Here is a 17068-nt window from a genome sequence, read left to right as displayed (position 1 = left end):
AATGGACTTAACCTGGCCTCCTCCTTTTCTTCCCCCTCCCCTCAGTGTGGCATGATGCCCAGTCTTGCAGCTAACAAAGCCATGTTAGGTGGTGACACCGCGGAGGGAGGGAGCTGGGACATTCCGGCCCAGTCGAGGCAAAGCTGGCAGGAGGCTCCCCCCTTCTCCTACTTCCTTCAATCTTCCCGTCTCCAGTTGCTGCTGCAGCCACGTTTGCAAGGAGGGTGCGGTGGGTAGGCAGTAGTAGTAAAAAATCAAGGGGGGGAAGATCTGGTTGTGGCATGATATGGGGAGGGGGGGGTCTGAGCTGTTTTCTCAGCTCCTACTCGACTTTCCAGCCTCCACAAGGCAGAGTGACCATAGTAGTAGTAAAGGCAGGAGGGGGGAAGGGTGAAAGGAGAGCGAAGGTGGTGGGTAGCGATGTCACTTCCGGTGACATGTCTCCACTGGGGGGCATGGCAGGGGACGTGGCCAGTTGCGATCACTTCCGGGACTCCTTGAAGACTGAAAAATTATTTATGGCCTCCTCCAGAGTCAAATGTTTGAAAAAGGCTGGATGAGTAGCATCCCATATTCCAACAGGAGTTCGGGGGAGAGGGCGGTATAAGTTTTCAAGAGGCAAAACTCGAAGGGAACTTCGATTCTCAAAAGCTCATACCCCAAGAAATCTTTTATTTTAAAAAATAATTTTTATTAAGAGGATTTTATACAGATTTAATAAGAGGAGAAAGACACCCCCCCCCAAAAAAAAGGAAAGGAAAAAGAAAAAAGAACAGGCATGTCAACTCAATGTGTGGCAGATTAGGATCCTTGTTCCCAGCGAGAGAGAGCTTTCGACCCATGTGCTGAACGGGAGTGGGGTAGGATATTGATACTGGTTTAAGGGGTGTTTTTAGGGGCTTTTACTGTGTTTTATGGTATTGCTGTGGCGCAGAGTGGTAAGGCAGCAGATATGCAGTCTGAAAGCTCTGCCCATGAGGCTGGGAGTTCAATCCCAGCAGCCGGCTCAAGGTTGACTCAGCCTTCCATCCTTCCGAGGTCAGTGAAATGAGTACCCAGCTTGCTGGGGGGTAAACGGTAATGACTGGGGGAGGCACTGGCAAACCACCCCGTATTGAGTCTGCCATGAAAACGCTAGAGGGTGTCACCCCAAGGGTCAGACATGACCCACTGTTTACACAGGGGATACCTTTATCTTTACCTTATGGTATTGCTGTATACTGCCATGAGAGTTTTTGAGAGCAGTGGTATATGAATGTAAACAAACACACAAACAAACTTATAATTACAATAATTTTTGAGTTTCCAGTCAACCATATCATAAACTGTAATCTATATGTCAGATTTATCCATTTATACGAAGTTTACTTCTGAAAACTGAAATTAAAATGAATCCTGCATTTCTTTCCTTTAGTCTCTCAAGCCACAAGTTGTCCACTTATTTTTTTCTTTCTTTCCTGCAAGAAGTCCACAGAAGATATCATAAGCAAGTATAGCTCAAGAAATACTGTTGATCTTTCAGGTGCTACTGGAATTGAACCTAGCAGCTAGACCAGGGGTAGTCAAACTGCGGCCCTCCAGATGTCCATGGACTACAATTCCCAGGAGCCCCTGCCAGCATTTGCTGGCAAGGGCTCCTGGGAATTGTAGTCCATGGACATCTGGAGGGCCGCAGTTTGACTACCCCTGAGCTAGACTAAGTATTCAGCAGTCTGCTTCACAAGTTCACACCAAACCATGATTTGCCATTAAATGTACAATATTTAGGCTCATCATTAGGCACACAAGATCACAGATTACGTCATGGAGATGTCTATGGGAATCCTGAATTCACCCAGACTTTTAAGATAATAAGACTCTAGGCCCATTTAAGCACTGGAGGCTTCATGCCGGACTGCAGGCTGGAGCTGTAGTCGTGGCAGGTTGCCCCACCTCTTCCTGCACCCACATGGGGGAGCATTTGGCCCCGTGCACCTCATCCGCCCCCCGATTTGTGCTCCTGCACAGGAGCTGGGGCAGTGAAGTTTCCAGTGCGTAAACGGTCTAGGTGAAACATACTGGAGTGAGCGTCTAATGTTAAATTTTCTGGCAGCCAAAGTGGAAACCTAGGAATGCGCCCAGTGCCTTCCAAGGACGATGTGGTCGCACACGGTGCTTAACTGCGGAATGAGAGGACCCTGGCACAGGGAACAAACAAAACCTTGTTTTACTCTGACTCAGGCTTGGGAATTAGGAAGCAGCAGTATCTAAACATCTCTACTATTTACAACGGCATTTATGAAGTGAAATGACTCACGGGAATAAAAATATGCATTCGAGTTCATGCTACGCGTGCCTGCGTGAGGAATTAACAGGAAAGGCATTAAGAGTAAAATAGCCCATATTGTCCGTGGACGGATCTATGGTGCAGCCTGTGTTGGAATACTGTGCACAGTTCCAGTCACCGAATCTCCCAAAGGACATTGGAGAACTCTAAGAAGTCCAGAGGAGAGTAACCAAGATGAGGGGGATGAAGGCAGACTCTTTTCTAGAGTCAACTAAGGGGGGAGGGAATGATAAAGGTTTATAAAATTATAATTAGTGTGGAGAGAGTTGGCCAAGACACATTTTTCTCCCTCTTTCCAAACACCAGAACCTAAGAGCATCCAACGTAGCTGAGGGGCAGGTTCCAGACGGACAACAGAAAATACTACTTAACATGGATTAAAATGATGGGTAAAAGAATACACAATTTTAAAAGGGCATTAGATAAATTCATGGAGGATATGGTGACTGAGGGAACCCCTGCATTCAGAGGCAGTAATCTTCTGAATCACAGAGCCAGGAAGCAACATTAGGGGAAGGCCTCAGTCTCTCTGTCCTCTTGTTGACCCTCAGAAGGAACGGGCTGGCTAGTGCATGAGACAGGATCCTGGACTAGATGGACCACTGGTCTGATCCAGCAGGGCTCTTCTGATGTTCTTAGGAAGGCCTCAGCCTCTCTGATGGCCCTCAAGAGGAACTGTTTGGCCACTGTGTAAGACAGGAGGCTGAACTAGATGGACCACTGATCTGATCTATCAGGGCTGTTCTTCTATTCTTAGGAAGGCCTCAGCCCTGTTGTTGTCTGTCCAGAAGAACTGGTTGGCCACTGTGTGAGACAGGAGGCTGGACTAGATGGACCACTGGTATGATCCAGCGGTGCTTTTCTGATGTTCTTAGGAAGTTCTTGGCCTCTCTGTCCTGTTGCTGATTGTCCAGAGGAACTGGTTGGCCCCCATGTGAGGCAGGATGCTGGACCAGATGGGCCACTGGTCTGATCCAGCCGGGCTCTTCTTATGCTCTTAGAAAGGATCAGCCTCTCTGCCCTGTTGGTAACGCTCCGGAGGAATCAGCTGGCCTGTGTGTGATTGGATGCTGGACCAGACGGACCATTGGTCTGATCCAGCAGGGCACTTTTGATATGTACTTTTCCTAAGAGATGCAGAAGGTTTTTAAATAGCAAAGAATCTGAAGCGGCTTTTCTTAAGCATCCGAGGAGGAGCTCAGATTCCAAGAAGCAGATTTCTTTGCAGAGTAAAAATTAGCTTACATTTCCAGGTGGCTAGAATATGGTATGTCAAGCTCAGAACCGCAACATTCTTTAAAACACAAGAAATAAACATGCAAACTTTCATTGCCCTTGGGAATGTCAACATTAAATAAATTGAATAAATATCCCAATAACTTATCTTCCGTTTGATCCACTCCTTATTCTGCTTGCTTTCAAGGAACACAGTGACGAAAGAGGAAAAATAACCATACTGGCAGGAGTATCAACATTATCAGTATTCAAAGAATGTCTTGGCAGCATAAACCTTCATAAAAAGATGACACACAAGCTTATCCGAGTTGTCAAAATAGCAGTAGTCCCTCAAAGAGTTTGTGGGTCAAGCAAGCCATTATTTACTGCTAACACAAACGAAATGTTAGGAGCCGAAACAGAATGTCCCAAGCTTGCCTATTCGGTAACCTGAACATTTCAGACTGTTTCCATATTTTCTTTAGGGGGGGGGGGGGGGGAGAAAACGAATGGAAGAATTTAGTAAAAGTGGCTATTCAGAAAGAGAGCAAAACAGATTTTCTTTAGGGGGGGAGAAAATGAATGGAAGAATTTAGTAAAAGTGGCTATTCAGAAAGAGAGCATAACAGATTGCATCTCTGACTCTTCAAAAAACAAAACTGTTGTTTCATATGGAAGGGCAATTGGGGGGGGGGGTCACCAAGAATTTCAAGAGGCAATTTGACTGGAATTTGCAGAAAACAAACTGAGAAAAGGATGGAGGAAAAGGTCACCCAAACCCTCATTTTCCTACCAAATGCTCCAATTTTTAGGTGATAATTTTAATCTTGAGCACCATTAAACAGACAGAGGCAGACTTTCCTATTTCAACCTTTTTGGTCTGAGTAGAATCTAAATAAATAAATATGAAGCATTGTCATAGTAGTTGTGGTTCTTTTAAATTTCTATCTGGAATATTTTTTTTCCTGAAATCCTAATCCTAGGGTCTAAGGAAGCCTTTTTCAACCTTTTTACCATTTAGAACCCACTGAAACATTCTTCAGGCTTTGAGAAAGTGGTGTGATCATGCAGAATAGGGTTGGGAAGTAGAGCTGTGTACACACCCAACTTCCCACCTCCTCTAGGCCATCATTGGGGTGGGTGGGAAGGGTCAACATGACCATATATGGTCATATCACCCAATAAATGTTTAACAAATTTTAAAAAATATATTAAAAAATTAATTAACTCCCACCCACTTGGGAAACCCTTCCAGGGCCTTCACAAAACCCTGATTGAGAAAGCCTGGTCTAAGGGATCCTTAGCAGTGCGATGATGTGATGGAAGAACTGCAAAAAAGCCATAGAACCATAGAATAATACAATTGGAAGGGACCTCATGGGTCATTCTAGTCCAGGGGTAGTCAAACTGCGGCCCTCCAGATGTCCATGGACTACAATTCCCAGAAGCCCTTGCCAGCAAATTGTAGTCCATGGACATCTGGAGGGCCGCAGTTTGACTCCCCCTGTTCTAGTCCAACCTCCTGCACTATGCAGGACACTCAGAACCCTATCGCTTATCCACTGTAATCTGCCACCCCCTTGAACCTTCACAGGGAAGTCAAGGGATCCAGTCGATCAACGCAGGAAAATGAAAAGCTGACAAAAATTGCCACACGAGGGGCAACTGGTCTATATATATATATATGCAATGGGCATCGATGATGAAAAAAGAACTAAAAGACTCTAATGCAAAGCTAAGAGAGCAAACTGATTATGGAAGGATGATTATGCAGGATAAGCCACATCTTTTGGGTCGTCTCCTATGAAACTGAAACAGAACCAGTCAAAAAATGTATGATAAAGTGGATGCAGAATTTCGAAGAATCCATTGCGATGGAAGACTGGGAGTATTTGTGGTGTAAAACTGTGAAATTAAGAAAATGCCAGGCTCTATGGGAAAATGGGTAAGGTGGTATTTGACTCCTTAAGTGATCTGTAAAATGTCTAATGGTAAGCTGATGGTAAATGTTGGAGATGCCATGTAACAGTAGGGTCCTTTTATCACATGTGGTGGAATTGTAAACTGGCCAAAAAAATTTGGATAAAATTTCCTCCTAAACTACAAAACAGGGGTAGTCAAACTGCAGCTCTACAGATGTCCGTGGACTACAATTCCCATGAGCCCCTGCCAGTGTTTGCTGGCAGGGGCTCATGGGAATTGTAGTCCATGGACATCTGGAGGGCCACAGTTTGACTACTGAAATGTAAATCTGCGTGTGAATCAAAATATATGTTATTGAGTGTTTGCCCAACAGTGTTACCCAAGGACAGTGCAGAATTCTTTTTCTTTTCTTTTTATTACAACAACAGCAGACAGACTCAGCATTGCTTCCGGATGGAAACAACAAGAAGAACCGCAGATGAACTCTTGGCTTGAGAAGATTAAGAACTGGCTGTGATGGCCAAACTAACCGCTATTGTAAACCAAAGACCAGCTGAAGCATTCCAAAGCCACTGGGGTGAATTGCTGAAATGTTTGTAAAGGCTAACTCTTCTTTTTCTCTCTGTCTTTATTTTGTAACTCACCAGAAAATAAAATAAAAATTATAGGGGGGAAAAAAATAGATGAAAAGGCCTGATTTTAACGGCTGGGACCCAAAAGAGTAAGATTAAATGCCAAAGTACTGGTCTGGATTCATCCCATCAAAATAGTCTGACATATTAACCCCCCTGCCCCCCCAAGTGCTCTTTCACATATCAGTTCAGACAGGTAACAATGGTAGGAAACCCCAGAGGGGTTTTTTGAAAGGTTAATCAAAATGGCCTACGGATTCTAGCAGGCTGTTCTGCGTGGTTCTCATCACTGCTATAGCTAATGAGCGACCTCTTGTGTTGAACAGTCTTAAGGATCACATTTTGAAAAACAAATTCAAATGGCCAGTAGCACCTTTAAGACCAACAAAGATTTATTCAAGGCGTGAGCTTTCGAGTGCAAGCACTCTTCGTCAGACTAAGGATTTTGGCTTTTGTAGTCGTGTAGTGTGACATAGATTCCTTAGTCTGACGAAGAGTGCTTGCACTCGAAAGCTCACGCCTTGAATAAATCTTTGTTGGTCTTAAAGGTGCTACTGGACTCTGATTTTATTGTGCTACTTCAGACCAACACGGCTACTCATTTAAATTCAAATGGGTGTTGGTCTGCAGTAGCAGGGGTATTTAAAATGAGACTTGCCATAGTGCTCGCTTGTTTGAAGTAGCCAGTCGGGAAATATGTCCTCTTTTCAAACTACGGTAACCCTAATCGAAATAAAACTCCAAATCATTATGACTTTGAGCTCGCTACTGAGAGTTTTAGAGGTCCTCATTCAAACTGTTTATCTTAAAACCTTCTGTTTTTCAAAACAGGATAAAGTTCTGAGTCCGGTGGCACCTTATAGACCAAGAAAGTTTAATTTGGGGTAAAGGCTTTTGTGTGCATGCCTGGAATTAAATGTCCTTGGTCAGAAGTAGCACAATAAAATCAGAGTCCAGTAGCACTGTTTTTTCTTCTGGCCCCTCCCATGGTTCCTTGCTGTTTTCTCCTTTTTGGATTAGTGGCATAGGCAACTCAACACAGACTGGGAGAATGACCCAAACTGACAACCTATTGTTTCTGCAAATCATGCTAGAAAACATTCCTGAAAAACTGGATATAGTCACAGCTGTATCGCTTGTTGACTGCTTTGTCCATCAATAAAGGAGGCAGGTCTGAGTTCCCTACACTTCAACTTGTATCTGTAAGAAAAGGATTTTGCCATACAAAAACCACGCTAGGGGAAGGGGCTGTCATTTTCCTGATTTTGGATCTGCGAAGTAAGGTGAATAATCTCACCCCCTGCATGGTTTTCACATGGGTAAATGGTTTTTGGGGGAGGCAAGAACTCTTCCTCCTAGAGTTGTCAGATCTGGGAATTATTTGGAGCTTTTTGGGGGTAGCACCTGGGCAGGGGATGGATGGTACAATGTCACAAAGTCCACTCTCCAAAACAGCCAAGTACCCCACTTTGGCCTCTCCTAGAGACTGTTTATACCTCAACTCCCAGCAACCTTTAAGACCAACCAAGTGTAATTCTAAGTATAAGCTTCCATGTACATGCACACTTCTTCGGAAGGCTTGTACCCAGAATTAAGCTTAGTTGGTCTGAAAGGCGTCCCTGGACACAAACATTGTTCAATATATAAAGGAAGACTGGCTCTCAAGTAAAGGAAATAAATCCTGAAGGGAAGTTTGAATCACCTTTCTGTGGACAGATTACCTCAGCGGGTTCAAGGCTGCTCTTTTCTCTCACAGAGCACATCCTGAAGACCCTACACACAACAGTTAGGAATGTGGGGCCCTTAACAGGATGCTTATAGGTCACACAAAAATAACTGAGAGCCAGTTTGGTGTAGTGGTTTGGAGTGCAGACTTCTAATCTGGCATGCCAGGTTCGATTCTGCGCTCCCCCACATGCAGCCGGCTGGGTGACCTTGGGCTCACCACAGCACTGATAAAACTGTTCTGACCGGGCAGTGATATCAGGGCTCTCTCAGCCTCACCCACCTCACAGGGTGTCTGTTGTGGGGAGAGGAATGGGAAGGCGACTGTAAGCCGCTTTGAGCCTCCTTCGGGTAGGGAAAAGCGGCATTTAAGAACCAACTCTTCTTTTTCTTCTTCTTGTTCTTCCCTAAGCCCTAACTCAAAAGGAAAAAAGCTGGGTTTTTTTAAACCATTCTTTTTACTACTAAAAGGAGTCTCAAAGCAGCTTACAATCGCCTACCCTTCCTCTCCTCATAATAGAGGTAGGTCTGGCATAGAAAGCTTTGACAGAACTGTTTATTTATTGCATTTATACCTGACCTGTCCCCAGAGAATCAAGGCTGATGTGACTGGCCCAAGCTGGCTGTATATGGAGGAATGGGGAATCAAACCCAGTTCTCCCGATTAGAGGCTGCTGCTCTTAACCACTACACCACTACAAAAGCCAAAAAGCCAAAAACCACTACGAAACCCAGCTACGCTAACACTCCTTTCCAGACCATAAAATCCCCATCCCCAAAAGAATTTTTTTTCTTGAGGCTGGTTTAGCCCCACCCCTCCACTGATGTTCCACAGACTCTAATTGGCTGTCAACCCTCAGATTTGAACGAATCCCAAGGCACAAATCCCAGATTTGCCTAAATGCCAAGGACTGTTTCGAAGCCAAGCTGTCATGGTCAAGCACTGTAAATAATAGCTAACACCTTCCCTGGAGCCCAATAACTGAAGGGCAGCCAGTAGAGTGACTCTAGAGCCAGGCTTATATGCCTGTAGCCTGGGAACGAGGAAGCCTTTAAACCGACGCCTTGGCCAATCAGGGCTTTTCTACATTGTTGGAGTCTCGGCAGCAAGCTGATTTTTCAAACATTGAGGGTTATATCCACTCCAGAATATCTCCCCTGCAATAGGGTCACTCTGGATCAATCCTGCTTGTTGCAGAGGGAAAATTTAAATCGCCCAAAATCAAAATGGAAATCGCATTCAGTGTAGAGGGCAGGGATTGACTTGGACTGAATTAAAAGCTCCTGGGATTGGAATTCAGCCCTGTACTCCCCTCATTTTTACTCTGACAACACATCGCTGAGATCAAGATGCCTGTTTTGGCCAGGATACCAATAAATCATTCCTAAATGTCATTAGAAGAAGCTGTGCCAAATTAACAGATGTACAGAAACCCGGTACAACCTAAACCCCTGTCACTCTGGATTCAATGCCCGCAATCAAAACGGTATTGCAAGAAATCCTGAAGGCTGGATAACTGGTTACCTTATTATGTGTCAACGTTAACCTCAGCTCTGGTTTCACGATGCCATAGGCCATCAGAAGATTTTGAATTTTCTTTGTTTCTTCCTTGCGCTTCTTATCCGTTGCATAAAATTGCTTTCTCACGGGGAGATTCTTGAACAGCTTCAGAACTGTTACAGTTGTACCTGCGGAAACAAGGGACATGTCTTCATACCTTATTTTTCTCCCACTACTATTCCCATCAGCATGACCATTATCTCAGTGGTCCCCAATCTTTTTATCACCGGGGACCACTCAACGCTTGACAATTTTATTGAGGCCCGGTGGAGGGGGGGGTAGTTTACTCCTCTACTCTCAACCACTGCCCTAATGCTCTCTGATCACTATGGTAATGTTTAAACATCCCTTCAAAATAAGATACAGACACGCCACAACAATGAACATAAGGAACATTTTATTTTCATGGAAATTTTAACTCATGACAATGACAAATCAATGGGAACCCTGAGCTTGTTTCTCTGCAACGAGATAGTCCCATCTGGGAGTGATGGGAGACAAGGACACCCGAAGTGTGTTGTAAAGGGCCGGGGGGGATGAAATAAAGGGCTGGGGGGGGGGGGAGAAGGTGTCCTTCGCGGCCCACCTCCAATTAGTCGACGGACCACATGTGGTCCGCAGCTACATCTTTAAACCCTCCCCTGCTCTGGAGGAGTGGGAGGAATAAAAGAGTAAGGGCAAGTGGGGAGGAGTTAGGGCGGGCCCTGTCCGGGATAAAGGGCCCTGTTCCGGGGCCCGAGGCTTTGTCAATGTTACTGTCCCTATTAAAATATTGTTCTGGCTGACATGTTACGTTATGATTATTATATTTGTTATAATGTTCTATGTAATTACCCTGTGATGTTCTATGTAAACCACCCGGAACCGTATGGAAGGGCAGTATAAAAATTTAAATGAATAAAATAATTAACTATTATTAGTTATTAACTGATAAGGATTTCAGGAAATCACTATCGCCATATAGAAATTGGGATTTAGTTCCCTGTTATGTGTTATCTAACAGCCTTTAATTTCAATGCTGAGAAGCAATTAACTGACAGAATGAAAATGCCTTTGAACCAATGCAAGAAAAAGTGGAAAAATCTTGAATAGCCATACCTTGTCCGAGATGAGAAGGCTTTTGAGAAGTGACATGACCGTTTCTATCCAAAATGTATTGGGTGCTAAAGTCATCGGCAGTCGTCTTGGTTGTAATCAAAACCTAATAATAAAGGATATCAAGTCAAACAAAAATTCACCATTTTTGTGTGCGTGTATCTATATTATATGAGCCTCTTGGGGCGCAAAGTGGTAAGGCGGACGAAATGCTGTCTGAAGCTCTGACCATGAGGCTGGGAGTTTGATCCCAGCAGCCGGCTCAAGGTTGACTCAACCATCCTTCCGAGTTTGGTAAAATGAGTACCCAGGTTGCTGGGGGGTAAACGGTAATGACTGGGGAAGGGAATGGCAAAACCACCCTGTATTGAATCTGCCAAGAAAACGCTAGAGGGCGTCACCCCAAGGGTCAGACATGACTCGGTGCTTGTACAGGGGATACCTTTACCTTATCTATATTATGTTTTCTACAAGCAGTCATGACTAGGGTTGGGCGCTTCAGTGTCCAAAGCGGCCATTCTCACCCGAAGCAGGCAGCACTGTGGCATGGGGTGGGGAGGGGAGGCCGGGTGCCAGCTGCTTTGGGCATGAATGACTGCTTTGGAGGCCAAAGCCCCCAACCCTAGTCATGACAGCTAATGTGATGACATTTATTCAGAGCTCCCTTGAACAAGGATTACTGGTCTACAGGATATAAAGTGTTAAGAAACGTTAGGATAAGGTCCTCAAGTGTTCACACTAGAAATTTGAAATTTGCTCAATATGAACCTGGTCCAACAGGAAATTGCCTCTTTTGAGTGACCACACCTTCTGAGATTAGGCAGGGGCAATCCAGGATAGGACCTTCTTGGTCATGGCACCAAAGCACTGTTAAATCCTTCCCCAGGGAGATTTCATCTGTCCCCTTCTGTTGACATCATCCAACAAAAAGTGAAAACATGTTCATTTCAATTAATGTTTAAAGGGTTTCATGGCCAGAGTCAACTGGTTATTATGGGTATTCCAGGCTATATGGCCACGGTCTGGTAATTTAAGTCCCTGATGTTTTGCCAGTAACTGTGGCTGGCATCTTCAGAGGTAAGACATGGCAAGATGGGGAAAATTGTACCGAAGTGTGGAATGTGTGAACAGTTGCTGGGCATTTTATTTATTTCTCGGTGGATACGGGGGGTAAATGTGACATTCATGTCTTATCTGAAGGTCTCCAGATAAGGTAAGAATAATAACTAACATCTGGAATCTGTGTCACCCAAGATTTCTGGATAGAAGAGTTTTCATGAACCATGTTGGACTCCAGATTCTTTCTATTTTACATTTCATCTATAGCAGGGGTAGTCAGCCTGTGGTCCTCCAGATGTCCATGGACTACAATTCCCATGAGCCTCTGCCAGTGTTTGCTGGCAGGGGCTCATGGGAATTGTAGTCCATGGACATCTGGAGGACCACAGGTTCAGTACGCCTGATCTATAGGTAAGAAATCACTTCCACCCAATAGCAGTAGCTAGAACTAGCAGCTTTGCTTTCAACATTTTTAACTAGGTCACAAAAACCAAGCTGGTTTTCCAGTTCCCTTGAGACTCCAAACATTTTGGTTCAACAACATTAAAACCATTTGGTTGGATCCAAAGACCTTGCTGAATGTGATTTAGGGCAGTGGTCCCCAACCTTTTTATCACCGGGGACCACTCAACGCCAGGGACCACTCACCGGGGACCACTCAACGCCTTTTACTGAGGCCCGGTGGGGGGGGGTAGTTTACTCCTCTACTCTCAACCACTGCCCTAGCGCTCTCTGATCGCTATGGTAATGTTTAAACATCCCTTCAAAATAAGATACAGACATGCCACAACAATGAAGTGTGTTGTAAAGGGCCGGGGGGGGGGGGGGATGAAGTAAAGGGCTGGAGGGGGGAGAAGGCGTCCTTCGGGGCCCACCTCCAATTAGTCGAAGGACCACATGTGGTCCGCGGCCCACAGGTTGGGGATCGCTAATTTAGGGAGCTAGTAACGAACACAGCCACCACAAAAACTAACTTTTGGACCAATGTTCCACAGTGTCAAGCAATACGATCTTTTCACGGATCATCCTCCATCAATTCGTTCTTTGGGAGCATGGTAATAGGTGGCATTGCAGAATGAAACAGAACTCCCCGTTCATGAAGAACAATTGTTATCCCTGACAGCAGACTTCTAAAGGCTGCATACAAGCATCAGGAGCCTTTGCAACATGTTTTGATTTAGGTTTTGATTTATATACAGACTTACAAAAGCCTGGCACTACAGTAGTTCTTACTTCAGATATGCAACAAATGGAGCCCAAGGCTTCGCCCCGAAAACCATACGTTGTCAAGTGTTCAAGGTCCTCAGAGGAGCTTATTTTTGAAGTATAGTACTTCATGGCCATGACAGGGACGTCAGCTGCTTTGATCCCATCCCCATTGTCGCGCACCTCAATCTTATCAAAGCCGTAATTTTCCTGTAAAGGAAAAGAACACAACAAAGTAGTATCCACCGCTCTTCCCTACAGGCTGTTCTGTACATTATGTACAGGGAAAAAACAGAATGCTCCTGTCTCAATAAACAATGAACTGATAGTCTACCGGAATGGCAACCAACTTACACAAATTATAAGTACCTTGGCATTACCTTGAGCTATAAACCCCATCTCACCAATATAACAGTGAAAATGCACACACAAAACAGCATTCTCCCAAAATTATGCGGTACAACTTCAGCTGGGTCTGCTACAACAGTGGTCCGCAACCTTTCCAAGGCTGCGGACCGGCGGTGGTGGGGAGGGTGACCGTGCGGCTGCGTATGCGTGTTTGCACCATGCACCATGCACTGCTTCCCTCTCCCCCCCCCCAAAAAAAATGAAGCTTGCCCAGCCGCAAGCTAATAGGCCGCTTTTGCGGCCGATTTGCTTGCGGCCTGGGAAGTTTCTTACTGTGGGGGGCGGGGAGAGGGAGCCGCGTTGGGGACCACCGTGCTACAACACTCAGATATATAATATCTCAAGAGCACTAAGCCCTTCTAAACACCTGCTCAGGATCCCTCACCCAAAGGAGGTGCAAGTTGGCTTCAACTAGGGGGTAGAGTGTTCTTAGTCCTGGCCCCAGCCTGGCTGAATGATCTCCTGGAGGAGATCAGAGCCCTGCAGAACCTAAATCACTTCCGCAGGACCTGAAAGCCAGCTTTACCCAGGCTTATAGTCAAGGCCTGAAATAAGATCCATCAAGATGGCCTCACCGCTACAAGGGGGGAGAGTTGAAGAAATGGAAGGAAGAGAGAATATCGGCTCCACGCCTCCGCCACCATCCCGTCTGGGAAATTATTTTAAGAGGCATTAACAGGACTGTAAATGTTTTCAATCTTTTAAATGTTGATATGTTAATGTTGTTACCGGCCCTGAGAAGGGTGGGATACAAATTAAAAATTGGGGTTGGCGTATAGCAGGGGTAGTCAACCTGCGGTCCTCCAGATGTTCATGGACTACAATTCCCGTGAGTCCCTGCCAGCATTTGTTGGCAGGAGCTCATGGGAATTGTAGACCATGAACATCTGGAGGACCACAGGTTGACTACCCCTGGCGTATAGTACTGCGGAATACTGTAATTCAGTGTGGTTCACAAACTTGATGTCCAACTCAATACAACCATGAGAACCATCAGTGCTGGCAAACATGGGGACAATATTGGGAACTTTCTTCCATAGCTCCCTTGATTCTCCTGTTCCAGGGCTAAAAACTGCCAGGCAGAAGCAAAACTACCTTCTACCAGAGCAATAAAAGCCCTAAACCGCTATTACAAATAAGGATGCTGAGGTTTCTTTCCTTTGATCTCCCACTCCTAATTGGTTGGAAAACATCTTGGCTGGAATGGAAGAAGTCCCAACTACTTAAAGTAAGTTGTTTACTGTGGACCTGCCAATTTCTATCGACTTTATATAAATTTCTTTATATAAATTTCTATGTACTGTGTTTAAGATGCTTATATATAAACTGTACTTAAACTGAAGAAGAAAAGTACCCGTCTGTTGTGATTTCGCTCATTGCCAGTAACTTCCGTCTATTTTAATAATAATTGGCTTCTGGCGACACTTCAAACCACCTCAAATTAAACTGGAGAAACGATCTTGAACGTATACTTATTTCAGGTAAGAGACTCTCTCTTTTAATTAGCAACCTTCATTCTCACATACCTGGGCTTTCCCCAAGGCTCTGACTATATAATATAGACTTTTTCTACTACGGGGAGAAAAAATTGGAACTGATAAACTTCAAGGATCATAGAATCATAGTTAAGAAGGGACTTCCAGGGTCATCTAGTCGAACCCCCTGTACAATGCAAGAACTCACAACTATCTGCCTACCCACAGTGACCCCCCCCACCAAAAATCTCCAGCATCCAGCCCTCTAGGGCAGTGGTATTCAACATACCTGATGGCATGACCCAAATGGGGACGTAGGGTTGCACGCTCCGGCCACTTCAGTGATCACAGAAGCCCGAGCCTGCCACCCTCGTGCCATTAGGAAGGCGCCGGTGACTCCTAGGAAAAGAACAATCGACCCCCAAAGGGGTCACGACCCTGAGGTTCAGAACCGCTGCTCTAGGGACAGGTCAGTGAGATCCAGGTGAGCAGTCAGTGTCCCTATTTTTCTGACTAACTCTATGGTGAAGAGAGTTCCTGTTTACAGCCTCACAGGTCTGGAGACATCGCACAGAGAGCTGTTTCCAATACCAACATGGCTACTCTCTGAAAATATTCCCACAGGAATTCAGTGTATAGATATATAAAAAGGTAAAGGTATCCCCTGTGCAAGCACCGGGTCATGTCTGACCCTTGGGGTGACGCCCTCTAGCGTTTTCATGGCAGACTCAATACAGGGTGGTTTGCCAGTGCCTTCCCCAGTCATGACCGTTTACCCCCCAGCAGCAAGCTGGGTACTCATTTTACTGACCTCGGAAGGATGGAAGGCTGAGTCAACCTTGAGCCGGCTGCTGGGATCGAACTCCCAGCCTCATGGGCAGAGTATATATATATATATATATATATGCCTGAGGCTTTCAAGGCGAGAGACATCCAGAGGTGGGTTCCCATTGCCTGCCATAGTGACTGGCTGGTATTCCACGGTGGTTTCCCCTCCAAACACTGCCAAGAGCTGATCATGCTTAACATTTGAGATCTGATGCGATCAGGCTAGCCCGGGCTGAGTAAGGCCCATTCAGTTTGTTTGTATATTTATATTTATATTTATATTTATATTTATATTTATATTTATATTTATATTTATATTTATATTTATATTTATATTTATATTTATATTTATATTTATATTTATATTTATATTTATATTTATATTTATATTTATATTTATATTTATATTTATATTTATATTTATATTTATATTTATATTTAGATACAAAAAGCCTTTATTGGCATAAAGAATAATACAGGTATGGAAATACAAAATAGTACAATTTAAGAATCAGACAGAGTTAGTCAATTTTGTTAAAAACAAGGAATTAATTCTAAAAACCTTTGCTAAAAATATTGCAATGCGGGCGATCTGCTCAGGGTCCTTGCTATCAAGTAATTTATTGATCGCGGCCGTTTCGTTACTATGGAATTGAAAGGAAGATAGAATGTCGGATACCCCCTGGCGGTATTGAGAAAATTTAGGGCAGAACATAATAATATGCGGAAGGAGATCAGGGACCATACAGCCGTGAAAACATAGTCTCTCCGCTAAATATACTTATACTTATACTTATACTTATATCTATATTTATATACCGCCCTCCCTGGAGGCTCGCGGCGGTTTACATAAAATGTATAAATAACACATTAAGCAATCCATAATATATAAATAACCATAAGAGTCATACTAATAACTGATAGTTGCAACAGTGCAAACAGGTCCAGAGTGCACTGATGGAGTTCTGGGATGGGGGGAGCAGGGGCCCTTCAGACGCTGTTGATTACGTCTGGTCTCAACCAAATGCCTTGCGGAAGAGCTCCTTTTTGCAGGCCCTGCAGAACTGTTTTAGCTTTGTTACTTGACAAACTGATATAATGTCCTATGTAATTTTGTACAACGTTCTATGTAAACCACCCAGAGCCATAGGGAAGGGCGGTATAAAAATCCAAATGAATAAAATAAATAATAAATAAAGCTGCCACTATATCTTTTTAATTGACAGTCCACATTTCAGAGAACCCTCTACGCTGCAGGAAGCAATGTACCTCCAAAGCAACATTCTTTTATCCTCCCAGCCAGCCCTGGATCCCACTGGGTACAGCTGGGAACTACCAAGCTACAAACACATGACATCACAGTCATGTGACAGGAAAAGGAGGAGCCAGACTCTCTGAATCAGCCCACACTAACAGGGAACCCTCTCTCCTGTGGAGTGACCTCACTTTGTGGTCCTGGTGCTTATTTCGGCATGTGAGTGAAGGGAGGCGTGAGGCATGACACCTCTGCTCTCCAGCAGGTGCTTCCAAAAAGCAACAACTAACTCAAAATGGTGGCTCTGTGGGAGCTCACAAACCGGCAGGTGAGGCTCTGCAACACGCCTGACCCTTATAT

At 44.5% G+C, this 17068-nt stretch overlaps 1 protein-coding gene across 5 annotated transcripts in view; it reads right to left on the bottom strand.

Moving 5' to 3' along the window:
- Positions 1 to 17068, bottom strand: part of PMS1 (PMS1 homolog 1, mismatch repair system component) — a 63122-nt gene that overhangs the window by 36418 nt on the left and 9636 nt on the right. For 4 of the 5 annotated variants that reach the window (XR_013228001.1, XR_013228000.1, XM_077319462.1 and 1 more), the window contains exons 3-5: positions 12770 to 12952; positions 10481 to 10583; positions 9347 to 9510 (exon numbers count right to left, since the gene is read on the bottom strand). Coding sequence is in view for 3 of the 5 variants with exons in the window: in XM_077319462.1 (XP_077175577.1) it covers positions 9347 to 9510; positions 10481 to 10583; positions 12770 to 12952 (450 nt within the window). In the remaining 2 variants the exon portion in view is untranslated. The remainder of the gene's footprint in view (positions 1 to 9346; positions 9511 to 10480; positions 10584 to 12769; positions 12953 to 17068) is intronic. The other variant, XM_077319463.1, reaches the window with a different exon arrangement.

Source organism: Paroedura picta, chromosome 2 (genome assembly GCF_049243985.1).
Source record: "Paroedura picta isolate Pp20150507F chromosome 2, Ppicta_v3.0, whole genome shotgun sequence".
Taxonomy (NCBI): Eukaryota; Metazoa; Chordata; class Lepidosauria; order Squamata; family Gekkonidae; genus Paroedura; species Paroedura picta.
This window is presented reverse-complemented; position numbering and strand designations above follow the sequence as displayed.